This window comes from Chelonia mydas, chromosome 9, assembly GCF_015237465.2.
Source record: "Chelonia mydas isolate rCheMyd1 chromosome 9, rCheMyd1.pri.v2, whole genome shotgun sequence".
NCBI lineage: Eukaryota > Metazoa > Chordata > Testudines > Cheloniidae > Chelonia > Chelonia mydas.
This window is the reverse complement of record NC_057855.1, coordinates 81237327-81262693: the sequence shown is the minus strand read 5'-3', so window position 1 is coordinate 81262693 and position 25367 is coordinate 81237327. Positions and strand designations below refer to the sequence as shown.

Here is a 25367-nt window from a genome sequence, read left to right as displayed (position 1 = left end):
AAACTGTACCAACATAAAATGAAATCTACACTGCATGCTTTACAGCATGATTTTATTTTGCTATTGCAAACAGCTATAGAACAGGGTTATGAAAGAATAAATAAGTTAAAGCACTGAGTGTGTACCAACTTCCAAAAGCTCATTAAACAGCCTTTAGTTTATAATAATTGAATGTTCTTCATTATTGTATCTGATTCAATTTTCAGAAAGTAACCAAACAAAATGAATGTAGGTCAAATATTTTTCCCCTCTGGCCAATAAAGATTTTAAATATGCCTGCAGCCAGCCCTGCTACAAATAATAAAACGTAGAAAAAACCTCATTGTAATATACAGCAACATATTGACATAACCAGTTTGTGTTAAGTGTCAGTCCGTCCCAAAATACTTCTGTCCAAAGTGTGTTGGTGCAACAGGATGAACTTCTGTAGTTAAAATTGTGATCTCTGGGAACTCCTGGATGATAGATTTGGCACCTTTTAAGGAGGAAAGAAGAAAATAGTTGAAACTACACTTTGTAATTCAGTCCAGCGCCTGCAGGATTTTATAATCGGTTGAGCAGAGGTTGGTCCCCTGTAGTTACCTCACCTCCGCTGTTTGATCCACTTTTTGCATTTACACTGGGCTTGTGCAGGGCTGAAATTGTGGAAAAGCAGCATCACTTGCTCCACAACCTCAGCCGTGCAGAACACAATGCCATCCACAGCCTCAGAAACAACTCTGACATCATAATCAAAAAGGCTGCCAAAGGAGGTGCTGTTGTCATCATGAATAGGTCAGAATATGAACAAGAGGCTGCTCGGCAGCTCTCCAACACCACTTTCTACAAGCCATTACCCTCTGATCCCACTGAGAGTTACCAAAAGAAACTACAGCATTTGCTCAAGAAACTCCCTGAAAAAGCACAAGATCAAATCCGCACAGACACACCCCTGGAACCCCGACCTGGGATGTTCTATCTACTACCCAAGATCCATAAACCTGGAAATCCTGGGCGCCCCATCATCTCAGGCATTGGCACCCTGACAGCAGGATTGTCTGGCTATGTAGACTCCCTCCTCAGGCCCTACGCTACCAGCACTCCCAGCTACCTTCGAGACACCACTGGCTTCCTGAGGAAACTACAATCCATCGGTGATCTTCCTGATAACACCATCCTGGCCACTATGGATGTAGAAGCCCTCTACACCAACATTCCACACAAAGATGGACTACAAGCCGTCAAGAACACTATCCCCGATAATGTCACGGCTAACCTGGTGGCTGAACTTTGTGACTTTGTCCTTACCCATAACTATTTTACATTTGGGGACAATGTATACCTTCAAATCAGCGGCACTGCTATGGGTACCCACATGGCCCCACAGTATGCCAACATTTTTATGGCTGACTTAGAACAACGCTTCCTCAGCTCTCATCCCCTAATGCCCCTACTCTACTTGCGCTATATTGATGATATCTTCATCATCTACCATGGAAAAGAAGCCCTTGAGGAATTCCACCATGATTTCAACAATTTCCATCACACCATCAACCTCAGCCTGGTCCAGTCCACACAAGAGATCCACTTCCTGGACACTACAGTGCTAATAAACGATGGTCACATAAACACTACCCTATACCGGAAACCTACTGACCGCTATGCCTACCTACATGCCTCCAGCTTTCACCCTGACCACACCACACGATCCATTGTCTACAGCCAAGCTCTGCGATACAACCGCATTTGCTCCAACCCCTCAGACAGAGACAAATACCTACAAGATCTCTATCAAGCATTCTTACAACTACAATACCCACCTGCAGAAGTGAAGAAACAGATTGATAGTGCCAGAAGAGTTCCCAGAAGTCACCTACTACAGGACAGGCCTAACAAAGAAAATAACAGAACGCCACTAGCCGTCACCTTCAGCCCCCAACTGAAACCCCTCCAATGCATCATCAAGGATCTACAACCTATCCTGAAGGACGACCCATCACTCTCACAAATCTTGGGAGACAGGCCAGTCCTTGCCTACAGACAGCCCCCCAACCTGAAGCAAATACTCACCAGCAACCACATACCACACAACAGAACCACTAACCCAGGAACTTATCCTTGCAACAAAGCCCGTTGCCAACTGTGCCCACATATCTATTCAGGGGACACCATCACAGGGCCTAATCACATCAGCCACACTATCAGAGGCTCGTTCACCTGCACATCTATCAATGTGATATATGCCATCATGTGCCAGCAATGCCCCTCTGCCATGTACATTGGTCAAACTGGACAGTCTCTACATAGAAGAATAAATGACACAAATCAGATATCAAGAATTATAACATTCATAAACCAGTCGGCGAACACTTCAATCTCTCTGGTCACGCGATTACAGACATGAAAGTTGCGATATTACAACAGAAAAACTTCAAATCCAGACTCTAGCGAGAGACTGCTGAATTGGAATTCATTTGCAAATTGGATACAGTTAACTTAGGTTACCTTGCATAATGACTTAGCCTCTCCCAGTCTCTATTCAAGCCTATTTCCCCTTGTTTTCCTAACCCCCCCCCCCCCCCCGCTTCCTCATACGTTCTTGTTAAACCCTGGATTTGTGCTGGAAATGGCCCACCTTGATTATCATACGCATAGTAAGGAGAGTGATCACTTTAGATAAACTATTACCAGCAGGAGAGTGGGGTAGGGGGAGAGAAAACCTTTTGTAGTGATTAACACCCATTTTTTCATGATTTGTGTGTATAAAAACAAACATCTTCTGTATTTTCCACAGTATGCATCCGATCAAGTGAGCTGTAGCTCACGAAAGCTTATGCTCAAATAAATTGGTTAGTCTCTAAGGTGCCACAAGTACTCCTTTTCTTTTCTGCTATGTCTCTGTTTGAATTTCGTAAGTAGCCCTGACAGGCATTAGAATTTCTCCATCCTCCCACCCCACTAAACAGAAACCAAAAGTCATTCTCAAAGCCCCAGAAGTCAGCAGAATAAGATGGGACCGAATTCCTTTCTTAACGAGTCAATGCCACTGTTATTCACAAGGGATCGCTATTGAGTCATATGACATGCCCTTTAACAGAGTGGAGAGGAAAACATCAAATTGAACCAACGTCTTTCACGTCACATTTTATAAACTACCATGACCACCTGTTGTTTTGTTTACATTTTATCCATTCCTTTCCTCGATTTATGACTTTTCTCCCACTTCGCTCCCCAAATAAGACTACATTAAATCAGCTCACTGGAACTCTTTTTAAAATCTACGCATTGTGTACAGTTCTGTGTTGCGTGAATAACCTCCTCCCAACCTATTCCTTCAACTTACCGTGAGGTGTGGAGAATAGGCTTAGTAGGATAATGACACTTGGTTGAACGCCATGTTCTATAAGAACTTTTACAGCTTCAATGACAGTATTGCCAGTGCCTGGGAGGAGGGGAAAAACAACATTGTCCTTATCAGAAAGACTTCACAAGTCACTTGGAACTAGATTAAGCAGAATTCACATTCAGAGGGGATTAGTGTGCCACCAATACTGCCGTGTAAGTAAACAGAAGGAATATGTCCCTCTTCTACTGCAGAACAGACCACTCACTCTGTTACCTATGGCAGCTTAGTGCCTTGATGACACTACTGCATCTAGGCACTAAAATACTGTATTAAGAGCAGGTTTCAGAGTAGCAGCCGTGTTAGTCTGTATTCGCAAAAAGAAAAGGAGTACTTGTGGCACCGTAGAGACTAACCAATTTATTTAAACTGGTTAGTCTCTACGGTGCCACAAGTACTCCTTTTCTTTTTGTATTAAGAGCCTGACCCAAAGTCCATTGACATCAATTGGCTCTTGGTTAGTCCCTCTGGCAAGAAATCACAGTTGAAACAGAAAATGACAATCGAGTTCCTTGTGAAGGAGGAGAATTAAGTATTAGAAAATTCGCTTCAGCCTGACGTAAGCTCTACCAGCTTCTGAGGCTCTTTGGTGGCATTAATTAGTTTAATTTTGAAATAATTTAATATAAACTGTTAAATAGAATTTTTAAATGTAAAATTAGCGTTAACTAGTATTTAATTAATTTGAAATTTTGAAGTGTTTAGCATGCAATAATAGTTCTAAATCTTTTCTACACTTACATACTAAAATTTATATATTAAAAAAGCAATTTACAGCAAACCCCAGTTCTCCCCTACCCCACATACACAGTGGGTCATACTCAAGCAATTTGTACCACATTTATTTTACCTCATTAGATCTATCGCCTCAACGTGTGTATTTTGAAGATAATGCCTTAACAAGTACTGCAGTTTGACTAAGGACTTGGCTACACTTGTGAGTTAGAGCACATTAAAGCAGCTCCGGGCACCCAAGCTCACTACCCGTCCACACTGGCAAGGCAGGTAGAGCGCTCTGACTCCACGGCTAGAGCGCTCCTGGTACTCCACCTTGGCGAGAAGATTAACGCTTGCTGCGTCTTGACTGAAATGTCCGGGCGTCAGTGTGAACGAGGTGTTGCATTACTGCGCTCTGATCAGCCTCTGGAAACGTCCCATAATCCCCTTAAGTCATGTGGCCACTCTTGTCATTGTTTTTGAATCACTACAGGAATGCAGATATGCCCTTTTGAAAGCTCCGTTTCTGACAGCCGGCTGCTTATCTGCTCCGAGACAAAGCAACCATTAGTGTGGAATGCTGAGAGAGAGAGAGGCGAGGGGGGTCTGCTGCTGTCTGAACTTACAAGACAGCATTCTGACATGCTCTCTGCCCCCCCACAACCCACTCTCTCTTCCCCCACATACACACAACACACTCCCTGTCACACTCCACTCCACCCCACCCCCACCCCCATTTGAAAAGCACACTGCAGTCACTTGCATGCTGGGATAGCTGCCCATAATGCACCACTCCCAATGCTGCTGCAAATGTGGCCACGCCAGTGCGCTTGAAGCTTTCAGTATGGACAGACTGCAGCGCTTTCCCTACTGCGCTCTCCGAAGGCTGGTTTAATTCAAAGCCATCTACATTGGCAAGTGTAGCCATGCCCTAAGGCTTATTCTAGCCGAACTTGATAAATTCTCTGCTGTGTTGCTCAAGGCAAGCTAAAATCCTACTAGTAGCCACTGACATTCAGGGAATTTTACACAGAACACCGATTAGTCAAACAATATTTAACACTAACAATTCTCTAAGACACTCACTCAGTATTGGGTACATGAGAAGAACTTTTCTCCTGTAAATGTCTGGTGGAAACTTGGCATAGTACACTTTGGCTCTCTGAGTCTCTTCGTCGCTCTGTATCAGGATTTTTCCTATTCGGATGGATCTGCAGCAATCCCGTAAGCCTTGTTCCATTGCCTCTCCTTCAGTTTAGTAACAAGAACAACAACAAAAACCCTGTTACACATCAAGGAAGAAAGCACCACAAGCTACTACTAGTAAAGGATATTCAATATTTAACTGTGGTAAGGAGATTATTAAACCAAATGACTAAAATCACATTAGATTATTAACTGGAAGTTTTCACTCTGCTTACATAATGAAGTTAGCCTGATCAGTATCACTCATTGGTCCCAAGCACTAACACAAGGCTGGTTTTCAAGGATATAGCAAATCTAAATCTAAAATATAGCAAAGTTTCCTACAAACATTTTGATCATTCCTAATCAGTATGAAAAACCGCTTTGAGTACTGAGAAGGAAACTCATCTGCAACTCTCCAGTTACTGATGCATCATCATGATGCTATAGAGGGGACAGAAAACACTGCATCAAGTGGATTTCAGCCTCTTGCTGTTAGATCTTTAAGAACTGTTGCTATCAAGCTGCTAATTAAGTTAGACAAACCCACTAGCATTCCCCAGAATGTGCACAATTTCTACCAGTAGCCACAGTTTATTTGGAGAATTGTCAGGAAGGGGAAATTAATGGAAACAAGGATGGGGGTTTCTAGAAGCAAGGAAAGAAGGGCAGGCCTTGCTCCATTTGAATGTCCTCGACCTAGAGCCCCTTCTCTAGCAGCCACAGGAAATCCCCAGCAACTGTTCTATTTCCTAAGGGGTTAATAAAACACGTTACTTGATAGTGGTTGGGTGTAAGCTTGGTTGGAAACAGGACACTTATGAAGAGAGAAGAATGGCAGTTGGAGGACTTTGGTGAATTTTGTTCATCAGAGTAAAAGGGGTTGTTGCTGTTCTTAAAAGCAAGGTGGTAAAGAGATTTAAAGAAGAGCTTTAAACACAGACACATTAAGAAACCATGGCTTACCACTTCTCATTATGCTGACTCCACAGTTTCCCTTCTCAAATTTCACTCCTTCATACTTGTACCCTGTGAGACGAAAGACAGATCTGATGGTCAGTGGAAGTCATTGTGCCTTTTTAACCCATTTGGTGCCCCTTTAGGTCATAGTCTTAAATGATATTCCCATGAATGGAACTAACATCTCTCTAAGTACGTACTGTATAAAGAGGAGCTACGGATGTATGCCATACTCTGCGTGGACCAGTAGTATGATAGTATGCCAAATACTATGGGCCTAAAAAAGTGACGGGCAGAGGAACAAAAATGTAAGTTGGCAAAGAGCTGGTAACATGGGGTTTAGAGGAGAGCCTTCCCTGCTGTAGGATTTTAATTTAATAACTCATATTCTGGGCACACTTCTTATGAAGGATGCCATACAAAATAAAGCTGAATGGTAACTTCAGAAGAAGCCAATGGATACAGGCCAGTGCCGTGGACAGATACCAGAAATATGAAACTACTTGAGTTATTTGATTTGTGCAAGGAATAACTGGAAAATACTATGCGTCTGATGGGGTCAACTGACAGCCCTGGAAGCTAAAGTCCTTTACTTATTCAAAGAACAGCTTGGACAGCAGGGCAAGCTTCCCCTGCCCAAGCGTTATGCTTCAGTCTTAATACTGAGGCTGGTGCAGAGTTCAGTCTACACCTGTGGAGACTGAGGGAATTATGTGTAATATTTTTTATAAACAGCAAAAGCCCCTGTGGTTCTCTGTGTGACGTTACCCAGCCTGACTGCCAGGAGATAAATCAAAAGAGGCTGTTCAGAGGGAAGCAAACAAAAACTGAAATAATGTCCTTGAGGAAACACTGGGTAAGCTGTTTATTGGGAAATAGCCTGGATGAAGCCAGGAAGTGGGTAAGCAAGTTTACTCTTCCCAAGGCTCAGCCTAGGATCAAAGGAGATGCTAAACCTTAAAGATGCCAGCCTCGGGCAGGAGGAAGGGTTGAGTGAGTGGCCAGAGGCTGCCCAATGAGTGTCAGCAACAGCTGCCATCCTGGCAAGGGAGGACAGATGCAGAGGAGACATGCTGCAAGCATGACAGTCTCCTTCTCCCAGCTAGAGATGAGGGTTACTCACAAATGCGGGCAAGGAAAGATTATGGTACAGGTAAGGGAAAATGTGTATAGGACTCAGTTGCATTAACTCTTTGCTCAGGGTGCTATGTTCCTTTGGGGGTAAGAATACTTAATGCTTTGTTTTGGAAAAGTTGCTGTTTAGTTGCTTTAACTAGTAAGAGGGTTCGAGAGCTAAAGTGCTGATAGGTGCCAAGTGCTGTTGGGTCTGTCACATTAACACAGTTGGGAACACAGAGATCTGGTCGGAGAGCGGTTGGTCCATGTGGTGCCATCCAGAATGAGCTGCAGGAAGCCAGGCCTGTCACCTAACAGGAACATTCAAGAGGTCTAAGGCACAGTTTGCTCTATAACCATGACAATGGCCCAGTCAGAAGTCCTTGGGCGTTCTTCTGCAAAGGAGCTACCAGCTGCAGTTTGGAACACAGCAAACTCATTTCACAGAGGCCACTTAACAAACAGCCTTCAAGTGGTGTCAGTTGTTGATCGATGTGGACTGGATTTGAATCCAGTGTTCCAGAGGAGAAAGGCGACACTTCTGTTAAACCAGTAACACAATGTTCATCTGTATTACTTTTAAAGCCTCTTTCCCAAATTCTAGCTAATGCTACACTGTTTCCTGTTTAACCTGTCTTGCCTGTAACCTCATATTTGGCTTCAACAGGAACAAGCCAAAATGATTCCTATGGGTTCTCTCTAGTGTTAACACACAGATGCTTCCCTGATGATGCAGAAACTAACTTCCTGCTCCTCTGTCATCACTGCTATCTGGTCCCTGGTTGAAGGCAACCAGGCACAGAGAATTTTGCAAGACCTCTTGAATTTGCCTAAATCCCCCCAACTCTCCTTAATGGGTAAGTAAAACATCATCAGGGTTATTTTCATCATCACAGTAAGGGCAAGTAAGCAGATCTGGCACCTGGACTGGTACATTTTCATGATCATTTTGCTAGACTGATTTAAATTCTTACTAAATAACTCCTGTGTGTCTTGCTGAAGTGTATTAGCCAGTAAAGTTTGGGTTTGTTAAATGTCAGGAAGCTGGGCCTGACCTGAATGTTCAGCTGAGTCAGCCTCACAAGGATTCTAAGTTCTACTTTACATATAGTATGAAGCTTCTACTGCCAACCCTACCAGCTGGGGAGTAAACTCCCAATTACCTGTTGGAGTGGTCACTGTGCATTCTGTATATGGCAGCTGATTTAATCCCTCTTCAACCACAAGTCTGATCTGTAGAACCAAAGGAAAGCATCAGCTTAGAGAGGTTTCTTACCCATCAAGGTAAGGTACTGTATTCTAGTAGTTTTACCAACATACAGTGAACATGTCAACAAGGTTTTCCCCTTGCCAGTTTATTTTCATATCCCTATCTCCGTTCAGGAGCTGCAGTGGGCTGCCCAGAACAGCCTGACCCGCAGCACTGTAAACACAAAGCCAAGTTCCCCAAGGCAAATCAATCAATAGAGAGATATCATCACCCCTCCCTTTGACACCTGTCAGTTGTCATTATTATGGGATGCTCTGCAAAAAGATTTCACGTTCACAAACATGGCCCAGTTTCAGCAGGGATATCTCTACAGGAGACAGAGCCAGTAAATTCCACAGCCTCAGGTGATCTGAAAACCCCTAGTCCTCCCCCAATGATAGCTCTGTAGCTGTACCCCAGGCAAGGTTATTTAAAATGTATTAATCTGACCCAGGAATGATTTCCCATGAAAGGAGCTCCAGGTATTAAAGATTTAGAAAGTAGAGCGAGCCAGCGATTCAGAGCCCAGAATACTCAAAAAAAAACCCACAGCCAAGCAAAGATGAAAATGTATTAAGCAAAAGTCACTGTATAATGATAGAAGTGAGGGAATCTCTCACAGGACTGAGCACATGACTTATCCATTGACCAGATAAATATAAGGTTCATCTCCACTGTTCTCATTCCAGGAACAGGGCAAAACCCACCAGAGGAATCTTTTCCATCCTTCCCTCTCAACCCAGTTCCCAGTGCACAGACTGTCTGTTTAAGGGAAGTTCTTCAGTTGCAGTCAGTGCCAAAGGCCTTTCGATTTATTGTCATGCCAAAGAAAGTTCAGTAATTTTATTGGCATGACAAGGTTGATGAGTGTTCTCAAGCTTACCACCACAAGAATTTCAATTCGGAGCAGAGTTTTATGGGCCACATTCAGAGGTGATGGACAGGTTATGTCAGTGAGTGAGTGGGTCAGAGTTGGTGTAATTCACACACCCAGGGGCCAGAAGACAAGAAAAGCAATTAGCAAGATGCTGTAAGTAAATGTCAGGAAAGATGGATACTTTCATTTTTCTCCATGGCATATAAATGACACCAAACTGCATATCAGGAAGTGGGTCCTACTGCGTCCTGCACCTCCATGGGCATCCCCTGTGAATTTGGCCCAGTGTGTCCATCTCTAGTTTGGTAGTTACAGCTAACAGGAAGCTGTCACTGCCAACTTATTCCCTTTTTTAATGTGAAGTTTTCTTTCTTGCTCTTTACTGGCACATTCTAATCCTGACAGCTTGAAGGAAATATCACTTGTATCTGGTTGTGCTGTTTGTGGGAAGATGCATCTTCTAGTACTCTTAAACCAAGATGCACCAGGCTTTAAAAGTACATGCCTAGGATTGGGAACAGAAAGGGGCAAAATAAATTACCTAGACCAGGTATGGAAGGCACCCACCAAATGCTGATTTCATGTTTACAGTGCTAGCACAACTCATTCAGAGACTTAGGTTATGTCTACACTACCAGGGTAAATTGACCCAAGTTACGCTACTCCAGTGTGAATAATGTAACTGGAGTCGATGTAACTTATGTCGGCTTACTGCAGTGTCTACACCGCGCTGGGTCAACGGGAGACACTTTCTCGTCCACTTACCTTACTCCTCTCATTCCTGGTCAAGTCCCACTAAATCGACCCCCAGTGCATCGATCGCAGCAGTGCCGATCCCGCAGTAGTGTAGACATAGCCTGAGTTCTACTTTGTGTTTGAGTCCAGTGTCTCCAACTCTTCAGTGGAAGAGACTGAAAAGCCCTGCAGTGTTCTCCAGCAGCTCCTGGTCTGCTCCCAAGGCTTTTCAAAGAGCCTCTACTCAACCTTTTCAGACCAAACATCAGTGTTTTGATATTTCACCACCAAAGCTCTAATCCAAGTCTTTATAATGCTCAGATCATCTTCTTAGGCCATTATTTTAACCATGTGCCTCCACTAGCTTCCCCTTCTCTTCTACAAACACCAGATTTGTCCTCACCATCGTGTTTTAGCTGCCTGACACACCCTTCACAGATGCATTAGCACATCAGTGACAGCCACCTTCCCTCTGCCAGCCTTTCCACCTATTAGTCCCCTTCTCCCCATAGCACCTTTGCACACACTGTTATGCCACCTATTATGTATGGGAACAATTGCATGAAAAAAATCTGCACTGCTAAATTTATCGGCCTTCAAATCTCTCCCTATGACTCATCTGCTGTGACCCTCCCGGAGACTGCTAGCAGCCAGTGCCAAGCAGGCAAAAAGCTAAACTGTGCTCACATCCAATCCCACCTCTCTGTTTATTTCATCCATCTGTTACATTTTATCATTTGGGCAGGGACTGGCTTTTTATTAGGTTTGTAAAGCACCTAGCACAATGGAGCCCCAATCTGCCTGGAGCTCTAGGCACTACCAAAGTACAAATCAAACAATAAAATATACAAAGCAAGACATCCCACAATCCTATGCACGGGTTCTCCATTTCTTCCCTCTTCTTAGGAGGAGGAGGGACCTGCTATCTGTCTAACGAATGTCAAGCCTGTTGTATGACCAGCAGGTAGAGGCAATCCTGTGAGCAGCAGCTCTAGATCTGTAAATGTGCAGGTTAAGCAACACTGGACTCCAGCAGCATAAGCCTGAGTTTGGCTCAGTGACTGGAAAGTTACAGCCTGCAGCAGAGAGGAAGAAGTTTGTACATCCCTAAGACGGGCACAACACTTCCAGGAAAATATGAGAGGGCCCAGGGTGAGGACTTTCACACTGGGGAACTGCAACAGGGGTAAGTTAGGGTTAATTAAGGTTTTCTCCTGCCTGTCTTGCAATAGCCATTGTTTCCCTTCTATCAAAACTTTAGCAACGTATTTTTGACCTATCTTCTTTTTTGAAGTGATTTGATAGCCAATTCACTGGGAGGAATACCCCTTTGAGAGTAGGTCACGATGGGAACCCTCTGCAGGTAAAAAATAAAGTGCTTTCAGAAGGAGCTCAGTGTGGTAGAAACTCTTGTAGAGAAAGCACCCTTGATGGAGAGAACCAAGTTCTGTTAATGTTCAGTATGGTTTATCTTTATTGTTTGCAAATCTTGACTCTGCGTATAATAAGATTTTGGGAATCCTGGGAACCCTGACAAATAGGAACTCTGAAATGGAAGTGACCTAGAAATAAGTCTTTCACATCCTGTGTGTATCTTCCACGATTGTCCTTATTTGCTTTATTAACTGTCACAAATGTGTGTTTGAAACAAATGACATTTGTTGGAGACTGTGATGTTATACCCCATATTCTTCATAGAAATATGGTTATGATATGAATATGGCATAACTAAGATATACTTTACGCAAGATAGCTCATGTAAAATATCATTGGAAAGGTTATGATTTAATGAATGTGATTATCCAATTTGTATACCTATATCATAGTATTAACATGTTAGCAGATTGAAGTAAAAACCGTAGGCTCCCTGGTAGTGTTACTTTGACCTGTTAATATGTACTGGTGGAGGTAAAGGATCTTAGATTGTTATTACTATTATTTATTTGTAATATCGTGTAGTCATGGAACAGGACCCCATGTTCAGGTCATTAAAGATCCCATGGCACTTTTAACAAGAGTATGGGTCTTACTCAGGGAAACTGGGGTAGGCACATCTTGCTTATCTATGTTTCCCTAGCATTCTCAATTACCTACAAGCTTTTCACTTCTGTCCTAACATAGTAGTGTGTGCTGTTAAAACAGCTGCTGCATTCCACAGGTGGCTGGCTGAAGGTATTTGTGAAATCCTTTGGCATGAAAGGCATCTTATACAAAGACATTAAGAAAGTTACTGTCAAACAGCATTCACAAATCACTCCCACACGATGACTCTCCAGCACGAAAGTCCTGTTTAACACAAGTGTCAAAGCACAGCAACAACAAGAAGAAATTCTCCACCTACCAGCCGATCAGCAGAAAACACGAAGTCCCCTCTACTGGCTGTCCTGAAAAAGGTAGCAAAAGTGCTAAATTAAATTGCGGAATAACTTTTATTTCGATAACACTGATAAATAATTCAAGGATAGTACACTGTACATAGCAGGAGTTCTCCGCATAACTAATTTCTACTGGATAAAACTAATTGGAATCTCTTGATAGTGGGTAACTAATATTCAGAGAACATAAAGCTACAGCCAGGCTTGCCTCTTACTATAGGCTAACATTTTGCAGTGCTTTGCCCAAAGCAATTAGAATATGGAAACCTAAGATTGCTATGTAAGCTTTCCATGGGAAAATCTGATCTTGCTTCCACTCCATCCTAGCAGGCCACCCAAACTATCATGTGTTCACTTCTTGAATTTACAGACATTGTGCTCAATATCCTGCGTCCAATCAAGTCAATAGCCAGAAGCATTGTCACCAAATGAGAGCAGTACCAAGCCTCCAGCGCTGAACTAAGAATCCAACTGTCTGACAGCCCTAAAAAACCCCAAACAAGCCATCAGAATATCATGTACAAGCACATCTTAGTACTACATGCAATTAGTTGCAGCTCTCTCTAAATTTCCATAAAGAAATGTTGGCACCAAACTCCATATTTTTGCAATATTTTACTTGAGGGTTTACCTGCATGAAAGTCGGTTATTCCGGAAAAAATTGGTTATTCCCAGAGCAACTGGTGACTTGGCCACATTAAAGACATTGTTTTTAAAGGGACAGTGTCAGTTTGTCTTAATTTCTTTCCCCATGTTACCAATCTTATACTAATAATAAGTTTATTTAGTTTGTCACATCACTGCTATTTATTTTTTGGCTTTCAATTATGCTGTGAACACAGACTAATCACTTTCTGGTTCTCTGGCATTAAAAGGAAACCCAAAACTTTTTTTAAAATGGCTTCAGGTAAATCTGCACAGTGTTCCTCTGATAAATCTTGTGATTTTACAATCATATTTTGTTTTTTTAGATTTTGATTGATATTTTGTTCTTTGGTATTAATTAATTATTGGGAAAAGGGGAGTGAGCAGTGAGATGGCAAAACTTGCAGATGGCACATCTAGGTTCTTCCATACCATGGAATCTAAGAGGATCTAGGTAAGCTAAGTGACATAATGACAGATGAAATTCAGTGTTGACATTCAAAATGATGCACATAGCTTATTAAATTAATTATATCGACTTGGGGGGAGACCTGGGTCTCACTACGCAAGCAGTGTTTGACTGCATAAGAATAGAGAATAATTCTGAAAATATGGCAGACCAGTGGTACACCCTCACCTGGAAAACTGTGTTCAGGCCTGGTGACCCGATGTCAAAAATGAGAGTAGACTCAGGAGTAGACTCAATATCACAAAGAAGAGAAAATATATTGAGGCAATACTGCCATGTTCCTCTTGCTGTCAAATCTAGAATTAAGGCACCGAGTGTATTTTAAGTGTCTGCCCTGCTAGAGGTGGAACATGCAGGGGATGCCACCCTCCACTGCCCCCCCCCCAGCAGTGAAGTCATCTCACTGATGTATTATGCACTGCTGAGTCATCCGGCTTTGTACAGCAGTCAGGAGCATATACCCTGCTGCTTTACTGTCTTCAGTTCTATATTATTCACTCTAAACACCTCAGGGAATAAAAAGCCTAAGTAGAATACAATAAAATGGTCACAAACAAAAGCCACAATAACCTTTAAATACCTACACTTAAATCCTGCCTCGTGTTACGTCTGGATTTTAAACAATACAGACACACTACTGATCTAAGCTAACGAAGCTGCTTCTATGGAAACCAGAGATCTTGGGTGCACTAGACTTGATTTTATTGCAAATTGCAATACTACAGGTTTTAGCCTCCAGATCACTCCATCTAATTTATCCCTGCCATGAATGAATGAACTTTTGTGAGATGATTTTTATAGTCTCACCAGTACAGAGCTTTAAACAAGAGACTACAGCAGTGTGCTCCCACATAACCAACGTTTAAATGCACAAGTACACTCTCCATTAGAGGGTTCAAAATTCACATCCATTAGACTTAAGCTGTGGGCAACCACCTCTAACTAAACACTGGAAAGCTTGCAAAACTGAGCAAGTTTGTGAAAACATCTGGATGTAGAGATGAGGAAGTGATATGGAACCTATCCTATCCCCCAGTCTCCTGTACATGTGCCCAACTCCTGTTAATATTAATGACAGCTACATAAAGGAAGCAAAAGGAACATGGACAGCTCTAGAGAGAGACATGGACTAAGTCAGTAATGACGCTTCGGTGGACTAACATATGCTATCTTTCAGAGTAACAGCTGTGTTAGTCTGTATTCGCAAAAAGAAAAGGAGTACTTGTGGCACCTTAGAGAGTAACCAATTTATTTGAGCATAAGCTTTCGTGAGCTACAGCCGATGAAGTGAGCTGTAGCTCACGAAAGCTTATGCTCAAATAAATTGGTTAGTCTCTAAGGTGCCACAAGTACTCCTTTTCTATATGCTATCTTATCCGGTATGAGGCATTAGAAGGACTAGTAATAATGCCAATTACTTTAACTTCCTTAGGCTTCAGGGGCTGTACTGAAAACAATGCCAGGACAACACCTTGGTGATGGCAGAAGAACCTAAACAGAACAGAAAGGAGAGAAATACCCACCAGCTATTTGTGGTGATAAAATACATATATTTAAGACTTCATCTTGCAGACACAAGGTTTGTCCAAGAATAGTCACTTGCCAAACGGGCCCAAATCTTGGCCCTCCTGTGCTTTGTCACATGCCGCTGACCAGAGCGCCACAGCATGGCATGACTCCATGATACAGAGCTTTGTAAGTATCCTAAAAGGGGGAACCCATGAAATGCCACCCAGCCCACAATGGTAAGAGCTTTTTTAAAGTGTCTTGAGATTTTGCCTGATTTTCCCCACCATATTTTGCAGCAGATGCCAGATAGTTATTGCAATGCAAGATTGTATTAACTTCCCTGATTCCTGGAGAGGGGGGAGAAAGACTTATTTGCATGAGCTCCCACTTCCCCAAGCACCTCCCACCATGAAATGAACACAGAGCCCCACTGTGCCCCTCTTCTGCACTAGCCCCAACTGTCCTCAGGATCCCACAGGCTAATATGGAACTAACCTGTGTCAGAGTAAGAGACTATCCCACCCCTGCTCCCGAGTAAGAGCCACAAACTGCCTCTCTCAGCCCTATATCTTGGCCACTTCTCTCTCATCCTGCCCCTCCCAACTTTGTGGCTTTTTCATACTGTCCCAGTGCCTCGACCATCTGTCTTCTGGTGCACTAAGCAAACACACCTCCCCTCTAAGACTTGTAATTGTGGTGCTATCTGCTCATTTTTATACTACTTTCTATCTAGAGAGAGATCTGAAACAAGACGTGATTTGGACGCCCTGTAAGTGAGCCAATTTTTCCTTCCTTCCTAGCATTGTCTATTAATGTCTCATTATGATATCTGTATCAAGTAGACCAAGCTCTCGGCAGCACGGAACTAGTCTTAGCTGTAAAGCTCCATGCCTATCGCTGCTGCATCCATTCCTAAGAGGATTTCCAGCACTACAGTTGCTTAAAAAGACCAGACAAGATGAATTATGCTGTTCCCAGAAAAAAGCATCACAGCAAGTTCTAGTCACCCTGTGCCTAACTGTTCCTTCTCCCCTCTGGGATTTAGCAGTGAACATTTTAGAATCCTCCTGGATGAAAGATTATTGCACCCTGGAATCTCTTTCTCCACCACTGAAATGTAGCTGTCTTTCTCAGATGGAATGTGGCAATAAAATTGCTGCCATTTTTTCCCCTGTGAAAGTGTTAACAAATGAGAGGCGAAAGCCCCTGTGACATTGGAAGCCTGCTTGCCTTTTTGAACAGCCTCATTGGGTCTTCCCCCCTTACACAGTAATGTTTTTTTCTAGTAAATGTTTAGTGAAAAGCTCAGAGTGTCAGTTACAGCTCTGCTGCCTTGTCATCATGCCATGTTCAGGATCGAGTGTAGCTCTGAGACTTGTCATCATTGCAGTCGATGTTTTAGTGATCCATATTTATGAGTCTCCACCGCCTCTCAACAAAATAACATAGCCTTGCAATGAATCTTATGTGTAAATCTCCTCAAAGGAAGAATCAGCCAGTGGCTTGCAGGCTTGCCAAACCCAAAGACCTACTGAATACACTTGGAAAAGCTGAACACTTTTTTACTTGCAGCAAGAAAGACACCCAGTAAGTGGGATATTTCCCTATGTTCCAAAAACGACACGGTTTTCCTTTACTAGCCTCAAAACTCTTTACAGGGGAAACCCTTCTCACCAACAGGTTTTGAGGGGACACGACAACACCATGGGTTGGGGAGGCAGATCTTAATCCTCCCTCTCTCCGCAGCCCACTCTCAAAGCCCCCTTTCTGCTCTGCAGGGGAGACAGCTGCCAGGCAGTGTGTCTGATGTGCAGAGTCGCTCTCTATGGAACCTCCACAGCCTGTACAACGACATTGCAGCAGCTCCGTGCATTCTGTGCCTGTGATACGATTACTCTTCAGCACACAGAGAAAAAAGATACAGAAAAACCCTAATTTAAAATAATTTAAACTACGGAAGATAAGGTTACTTAATGCATATAGTGTCCTGGAGAGGTGAAGTATTGTACGGATATGGATGATTTAAACCATTGCTTGAAAATTTTACACAACACCTATTGTCAATGACCCAACCAAAGGCAGATACAAAAGACCAGGGAGGGCCACTGGTAGTGCCTGGTGGCAACTGCTGCAATAGCCCGCTTCCCAGTCAGCAACAAAGAGAATCTCACAAGTGTTGTTGACAGTTTCGCGGCTGCCCAACCCTGTCTGAATAACACACAGGAAACTGGCAAGCGTCTTGTCTGCTTCATGCTGCTGCTCACGAACTTCTATAACCCGGAGAAAATGATCAAAGGCAGCTCTCTCCCTTAAAGTTGTTCCAGAGGCAGCCTCATTCCATTCTTCTCCTCTTTCACAATTGCTTTCTGGGAAATCCAGCACTCAGGGACTTTCTCTATTCCCTTTCTTGCTCTGGTAAGTTTACATCTATTAGCTACTAGGGAAAAAGGAAATGTTAGTCATATCTGTGTTGCTCCCTTCTCCTGTTCAGTCACAGTCATCGCAAGTCAATAGCAGAACCTAACTGGAACTCCAAGTCACGTGCTGCTTCAGCCTCTTCTTGGTATTCTTACATGCTTTATTAAAATATTTGTTTAACAGGTGAGGCTGCAACATATACCTCACACTGATTTAGTGTCTTAAAAACTTGATTTTTTTTTAAACAAGCCAAGCTTACAAAAAAGGAGGCTCTCCTTGATCAAAGGAATGAATGTGGGGGTTCAAAGCAGCAGGAATTTGAAAAGCAATCTCCTAAGTGCCAGAGAAGTGGGGATTGTAATGAAACTACTGACCTATCCAATGGCACAGTGGCGCCAATGGATGCTTCTACAATAAATCTGACATCATAGCCAGTGAGCAATGGTTCTTCCTGCTCCAAAGCACAGGACCAAAGTAGTACTGCTTTCTATTCTCTGTATGTATATAGCGTCTCACCACATACTATGCATTTTAGCATGTACATCCAAAAGCAGGAAGCAGAGTCATAATACAGCAAGGAGGCAGACACTATGAAAGCTACAGCACAAGTCTTAGCAGTGAGACAAGAAGAATAATTGACTCTGAATTAAGGAAAGTGTAAGCCTCTTTTAACATGTTTTAACTAGAAGTATAAAGACGGGGTTTTTTTTACAAACACTAGGTCTTTCTACCTGTGAGGATTCCTTCCTGCTTTTAGGGTACTATTTAAAAAAAAAAAAAAAAAAGAAGAGAAGAAGAAGAAGAAGAAGGAAAACAACAAGAGACTAGAACTATAAAAATTGGGCAGTTAGTCATGATTTCATGTTTACTATATGCATGAGAGGTAACTTCTAGTCTCGATCAAACTATGAGTAGGAATGATCTGGCAGCAGATCTATTTTAAAGTCACTTCTTTGGCCAAACTAGTGACTTACTGGTCATGTCCTGCACAACTCCGAACAACATGTTTCTGTTCCCAGTCCCAGCCTCTTGTTCTGAGTTGGGAGACGTGAAGAAATAAAGGGACTCTGTTCCGGGTAGAAATGAGCAGGATCTTGCACTACATCTGTTAGTTAAGGAGTGGTGTTGTCTGACTCCAGAACAGCGAAAAAACCTGGTTGGATCAAGACGTGTCGCAGGAGTGGGGAGACCAGGAACAAGACAGATGAAGTGGGTGAAAGGAAGCGTGCATTGTTTTTGACTACTTTCTGTCTTTGTCATGCACAAAATTTAAACAAGCCTGGACATAAGAGACTGCATCAGAATCAAGACAGTTGGCTTGCAACTACAAATAGACCATGTGGGTGTATCCCATGTGACCAATTTCCAACAAATGCAACAGGGCACACGCTGGTGCCCCATACCTTCCCCAGCTTCTATTTATGGCTCCACACAGACTTTTCATTCTGTGCACTATATAAAAAATCCAAAGAGTAGTTGAGTTTCACCACCACTATTTCCATATCACATCTTGATGTTCTCTAGAAAAGTGTTTCTCAACCAGTGGTCCCTGAGATCTACCTGACACAGTTTAGGAAGGCAGCAAGCCGGTCCCTGGTATCAAAAAGGGTGAGAAACACTGCTCTAGAGAAAGGAAGCAGCAGCTTATTACCACAAGGTCTTATGTTCTCTTGTCTCAAATGCTCCAATCAGCTCTGAACCTGCCAAGGCCAAGCGTGGGTGGCAAAAGACTCAAACTAAGGAGTGAAAAAATATTACAGGAAGCTTTAAAGTCAGAGGATTCATTTCTTTAGCATAAATAATATTGAAACAGAGGTCTACACCGCAATTTAGCCCCACAGCCTGAATGCCATGAGGCTGAGTCAGTTGACCCTGGCTCTTAGACTTAGCCCTTGTCTACACTAGGAGTTGAGATCGAATTTAGCAGCGTTAAATTGATTTAACCCTGCACCCGTCCACACGACAAAGCCCTTTTTTTCGACTTAACGGGCTCTTAAAATTGATTTCTTTACTCCACCCCCGACAAGGGGATTAGCGCTGAAATCGGCCTTGCCGGGTCGAATTTGGGGTAGTGTGGACGCAATTTGACGGTATTGGCCTCCGGGAGCTATCCCAGAGTGCTCTATTGTGACAGCTCTGGATAGCACTCTCAACTCAGATGCACTGGCCAGGTAGACAGGAAAAGGCCCGCCAACTTTTGAATCTCATTTCCTGTTTGGCCAGAGTGGCAAGCTGCAGGTGAGTGCAGAGCTCATCAGCAGAGGTGACCATGCAGAGCTCATCAGCGGAGGTAACCATGATGGAGTCCCAGAATCGCAAAAGAGCTCCAGCATGGACTGAACGGGAGGTACGGGATCTGATCGTTGTATGGGGAGCGGAATCCATGCTATCAGAACTCCGTTCCAGTTTTCGAAATGCCAAAACATTTGTCAAAATCTCCCACGGCATGAAGGACAGAGGCCATAACAGGGACCCGAAGCAGCGCCGCATGAAACTTAAGGAGCTGAGGCAAGCCTACCAGAAAACCAGAGAGGCGAACGGCTGCTCCGGGTCAGAGCCAAACATGCCGCTTCTATGATGAGCTCCATGCCATTTTAGGGGGTTCAGGCACCACTACCCTAACCGTGTGCTTTGACTCCTTCAATGGAGAGGGAGGCAACACGGAAGCAGGTTTGGGGGACGAGGAAGATGATGATGATGATGATGATGAGGTTGTAGATAGCTCACAGCAAGCAAGCGGAGAAACCGGTTTTCCCAACAGCCAGGAACTGTTTCTCACCCTGGACCTGGAGCCAGTACCCCCCAAACCCACCCAAAGCTGCCTCCCGGACACGCCAGGCAGAGAAGGGACCTCTGATGAGTGTACCTTTTTAAATAGTATACATGGTTTAAAAGCAAGCGTGTTTAATGATTAATTTGCCCTGGCATTCGCAGCCAGTACAGCTACTGGAAAAGCCTGTTAACGTGTCTGGGGCTGGAATGGAAATCCTCCAGGGACATCTCCATAAAGCTCTCCTGGATGTACTCCCAAAGCCTTTGCAAAAGGTTTCTGGGGAGGGCAGCCTTATTCCGTCCACCATGGTAGGACACTTTACCACACCAGGCCAGTAACATGTAGTCAGGAATCATTGCAGAACAAAGCACTGCAGCACATATTTGCTGGCGTTCAAACAACACCCGTTCTTTATCTCTCTGTGTTATCCTCAGGAGAGTGATATCATTCACGGTCACCTGGTTGAAATACGGTGCTTTTCTTAAGGGGACATTCAGAGGTGTCCGTTCCTGCTGGGCTGGTTGCCTGTGGCTGAACAGAAATGTTCCCCGCTGTTAGCCATGCGTAGGGGGGAGGGGTTAGCCACGTGGTGGGGGGAGGCAAAATGCGACCTTGGAACGAAAGCACATGTGCTACGTATAATGTTAACAGCAAGGTTTACCGTGAAAGAGTGTACCCATTGTTCTATAAAATGTGTCTTTTTAAATACCACTGTCCCTTTTTCTTCTCCACCAGCTGCATGTGTTTCCAGGATCACAGGATCTTCTCCTTCCCAGAGGCTAGCGAAGATTAGAAGGCGAAAAAAACACACTCGCGATGAAATGTTCTCTGAGCTCATGCTGTCCTCCCACACTGACAGAGCACAGACGAATGCGTGGAGACAGACAATGTCAGAGTGCAGGAAAGCACAAAATGAATGCGAGGAGAGGTGGCGGGCTAAAGAGAGTAAGTGGTGGGCTGAAGATGATAGGTGGCGGCAGCGTGATCAGAGGAGGCAGGATTCAATGCTGAGGCTGCTGGAGGATCAAACTAATATGCTCCAGTGTATGGCTGAGCTGCAGGAAAGGCAGCTGGAGCACAGACTGCCGCTATAGCCCCTGTGTAACCAACTGCCCTCCTCCCCAAGTTCCATAGCCTCCTCACCCAGACACCCAAGAACACGGTGGAGGGGCCTCCAGCCACCCAGCCACACCACCCCAGAGGATTGTCCAAGCAACAGAAGGCTGGCATTCAATAAGTTTTAAAGTGCTGTGTGGCCTTGTCCTTCCCTCCTCCACCACCCTACCTGGTGCTTCCCTCCTCCGCCACTCCTCCCGGGCTACCTTGGCAGTTATCCCCCTATCTGTGTGATGAATTAATAAACAATGCGTGAATGTGAAGCAATAATGACTTTATTGCCTCTGCAAGCAGTGATCAAAGGGGGGAGGGGAGGGTGGTTAGCTTACAGGGAAGTAGAGTGAACCAAGGGGCGGGGGGTTTCATCAAGGAGAAACAAACAGAACTTTCACACTGTAGCCTGGCCAGTCATGAAACTGGTTTTCAAAGCTTCTCTGATGCGCACCGCGCCCTCCTGTGCTCTTCTAACCGCCCTGGTGTCCGGCTGCACGTAACCAGCAGCCAGGCGATTTGCCTCAACTTCCCACCCCGCCATACATGTTTCCCCCTTACTCTCACAGAGATTGTGGAGCGCACAGCAAGCAGTAATAACAATGGGAATATTGGTTTTGCTGAGGTCTAAGCGAGTCAGTAAACTGCGCCAGCGCGCTTTTAAATGTCCAAATGCACATTCTACCACCATTCTGCACTTGCTCAACCTGTAGTTGAACAGCTCCTGACTACTGTCCAAGCTGTCTGTGTATGGCTTCATGAGCCATGGCATTAAGGGGTAGGCTGGGTCCCCAAGGATAACTATAGGCATTTCAACATCCCCAACGGTTATTTTCTGGTCTGGGAAGAAAGTCCCTTCCTGCAGCTTTTGAAACAGACCAGAGTTCCTGAAGATGCGAGCATCACGTACCTTTCCCAGCCATCCCACGCTGATGTTCATGAACTGTCCCTTGTGATCCACCAGTGCTTGCAGCACTACTGAAAAGTACCCCTTGCGGTTTATGTACTCGCCGGTTTGATGCTCCAGTGCAAAGATAGGGATATGGGTTCCATCTATGGCCCCACCACAGTTAGGGAATCCCATTGCAGCAAAGCCATCCACTATGACCTGCACATTTCCCAGGGTCACTACCCTTGATATCAGCAGATCTTTGATTGCTTTGGCTACTTGCATCACAACACCCCGCACAGTAGATTTGCCCATTCCAAATTGATTCCCGACTGACCAGTAGCTGTCTGGTGTTGCAAGCTTCCACAGGGCTATTGCCACTCGCTTCTCAACTGTGAGGGCTGCTCTCATCCTGGCATTCTGGCACTTCAGGGCAGGGGAAAGCAAGTCACAAAGTTCCATGAAAGTGCCCTTACGCATGCGAAAGTTTCGCAGCCACTGGGAATCGTCCCACACCTGCAACACTATGCGGTCCCACCAGTCTGTGCTTGTTTCCCGGGCCCAGAATCGGCATTCCACGGCATGAACCTGTCCCATTTGCACCATGATGTCCACAGTGCCAGGGCCCGTGCTTTGAGAGAACTCTGTGTCCATGTCCTCATCACTCTCGTCACCGCGCTGACGTTGCCTACTAGCCCGGTTTCACTTTGCCAGGTTCTGGTGGTGCATAAACTGCTGGATAATGCATGTGGTGTTTAGCGTGCTCCTAATTGCCAAAGCGATCTGAGTGGGCTCCATGCTTGCTGTGGTATGGCGCCTGCACGGAAAAAAGGCGCGGAACGATTGTCTGCCATTGCTCTGACGGACGGAGGGGCGACTGATGACATGGCTTACAGGGTTGGCTTACAGGGAATTAAAATCAACAAAGGGGGTGGCTTTACATCAAGGAGAAACAAAAACAACTGTCACACAGAATGGCCCCCTCAAGGACTGAACTCAAAACCCTAGGTTTAGCAAGCCAATGCTCAACCCACTAAGCTATCCCTCCCCCTGGGTATTCCAGGGAGGACTGAATCTCCATTAAAGTTGTCAAGGTGCCCCTGACAGACCTCACCAAAAAGATTGTCGGCCGTTGATCTCACGGAGGGAGGGCCTGATGACATGTACCCAGAACTACCCGCGACAATGTTTTTGCCCCATTAGGCATTGGGATCTCAACCCAGAATTCCAATGGGCGGTGGAGACTGTGGGAACTGTGGGATAGCTACCCACAGTGCAACGCTCCGAAAGTCAAGGCTAGCCTCGGTACTGTGGAAGCACTCCGCCGAGTTAGTGCATTTAGAGCATTTGTGTGGGGACACACACAATCGACTATATAAAAACGATTTCTAAAAAACCGACTTCTATAAATTCGACCTAATTTCGTAGTGTAGACATACCCTTAGTTCTGCAAGTTTTACCCCAGGGCCAGCCAGAGACCGACCGAGCATGCTTCAACAGCACAGTCTGACATGCTGCTCCCCACTTAGCAAAGGGGCGCTGCCGACAAATGCAAGAGTCTAAGACTGAGAAGCAAAATCAAACCCAAGACACTGTACTTCCTCGCCCCTTGAAATGCCCACAAAGCTTGAGCAGCATCTAGGTCTCAGAAAGAGTGGGAAGCCTGAACAGTGGTGGCCCTTGTGCGACCACCTACAGTGCTGCCAGACGCACCCTTGTTATTACCAAGAACTGGCCCTCCTCACAGCCCTTCTTTGCTGAGACAAGTCCTGCCACTTAGGACACTTTAAACCTTGCCTGATTCCCTCTCCATAAAATTGCACCCCACATATACCCCCAGCCTCCTGCCTGGCGCCCCAGCCCAATCCCTCCTGCTCCCCCCCATCTGATCCCCCGTCTTCTGCTTCCCCCCCCCATCCCACCTGCTGCCTGGGGCCCCCCAGCCCGATCCCTCTTGATCCCCCACTTCCAGCCTGGGCCTCCTCAAACCGATCCCTTCTGCCCCCAGCCTCCTGCCCGCCCCCCCGGCCAATCCCTCCGCCCCTCCCACCCCCATCCCGATTCGTCCTCTTCCACAGCCCGCTCCCCACCCCACCCCCTGGTCCCCCGGGGGTCTCCGCTCTCCCCACCGCCCCGGCCGGGCCCTGCTCTCACTTGTCCCTGATGATGGTTTGCAGCTCGCGGATCTGGTCGTTCATGGGCAGCAGCTTGAGCTGGGCTCCGATCTGCAGCGGCTGCGGCCCGGGCTCCGGGGGTGGGACCCCGTTGCTGCCGCTGTCCGGGCTGGGGCTGCTGTCGGGGCCGGGCTCCGCGAAGCGGATCAGCCGGGTGCTGCCACAGCCACCGCCTGCCCCAGCCGCCGGCTGGTCCTCCTGCTGCCGCGGGCCGCCCGCCGCGCCCAACGGCCGGTTGTGGCAGGGCATGGTCTCCATGCAGCGGGGCGCGCGCCGCCACCCGCCGTCCGCGCGCAGCCCGGGTCCCTCGCTCCCGGCCGGGCCCGGCCCGCCCCGTCCGCGCCCATTGGCTCCCGGCCCTGCCACTCACCACTCAGAAGGGGTCCAACGGCCGGGAGCATAAGGCCCCGCTTCCCGCCACGCCCGCTTCCTGTGCTGAGCACGCGGGCGACGGCGAGCCGGGGGCTCCTCCCCCCGCCGGCGCGAGCGGGCTGGGCTCTGCGTCCAGTGTCGCCTTTCTCCCCCACAGAGCTGCTTCGCGTGCCCCCTGTGGTCCCCTTCCTTTCCCCGCCGGGCCGCTGCGCCCTGCTGGGGACCCCAGTGACCCGCCCGCGGGCGCGCCCTTCCCCCCTGAGCCCCCTTCCTTCAGCGTCGGCATAGCCCTGGCGCTCCGCAGCCAGCGTCGCTCAGGCATCAGCAGGCCCCTCCCCGGCAAGTGAAGTGCCGGGACCCTCCCGCTGCCCTCGGCTGTGAGGTTGCTGGCCCCGTGAACCCGCTCCCCTTATCC

The 25367-nt window shown here is 45.8% G+C and overlaps 1 protein-coding gene across 1 annotated transcript; it reads right to left on the bottom strand.

The window, feature by feature from the left end:
* Positions 1-19: 19 nt before the first annotated feature.
* Positions 20-24911, bottom strand: UPRT (uracil phosphoribosyltransferase homolog). The gene is made up of 7 exons (XM_037908126.2): positions 24561-24911; positions 12563-12605; positions 8524-8593; positions 6251-6313; positions 5186-5347; positions 3323-3421; positions 20-475 (listed from the first exon to the last, which is right to left on the bottom strand). Exons 1-7 carry the CDS (start codon positions 24836-24838, stop codon positions 369-371), a joined length of 822 nt encoding a protein of 273 aa, XP_037764054.1. The 5' UTR covers positions 24839-24911; the 3' UTR covers positions 20-368.
* Positions 24912-25367: the final 456 nt, after the last annotated feature.

What these genes read in the sequence shown, in the direction of transcription:
- UPRT (XM_037908126.2), bottom strand. Translation starts at nt 24,838, where the DNA reads ATGGAGACCATGCCCTGCCACAACCGGCCGTTGGGCGCGGCGGGCGGC. An exon ending in TCTCATGTACCCAATACTGA is followed by an intron (nt 3,422 to 5,185) that starts GTGAGTGTCTTA and finishes CCCTCCTCCCAG; the next exon opens with GCACTGGCAATACTGTCATT. An exon ending in CCTATTCTCCACACCTCACG is followed by an intron (nt 476 to 3,322) that starts GTAAGTTGAAGG and finishes CCTCCTTAAAAG; the next exon opens with GTGCCAAATCTATCATCCAG.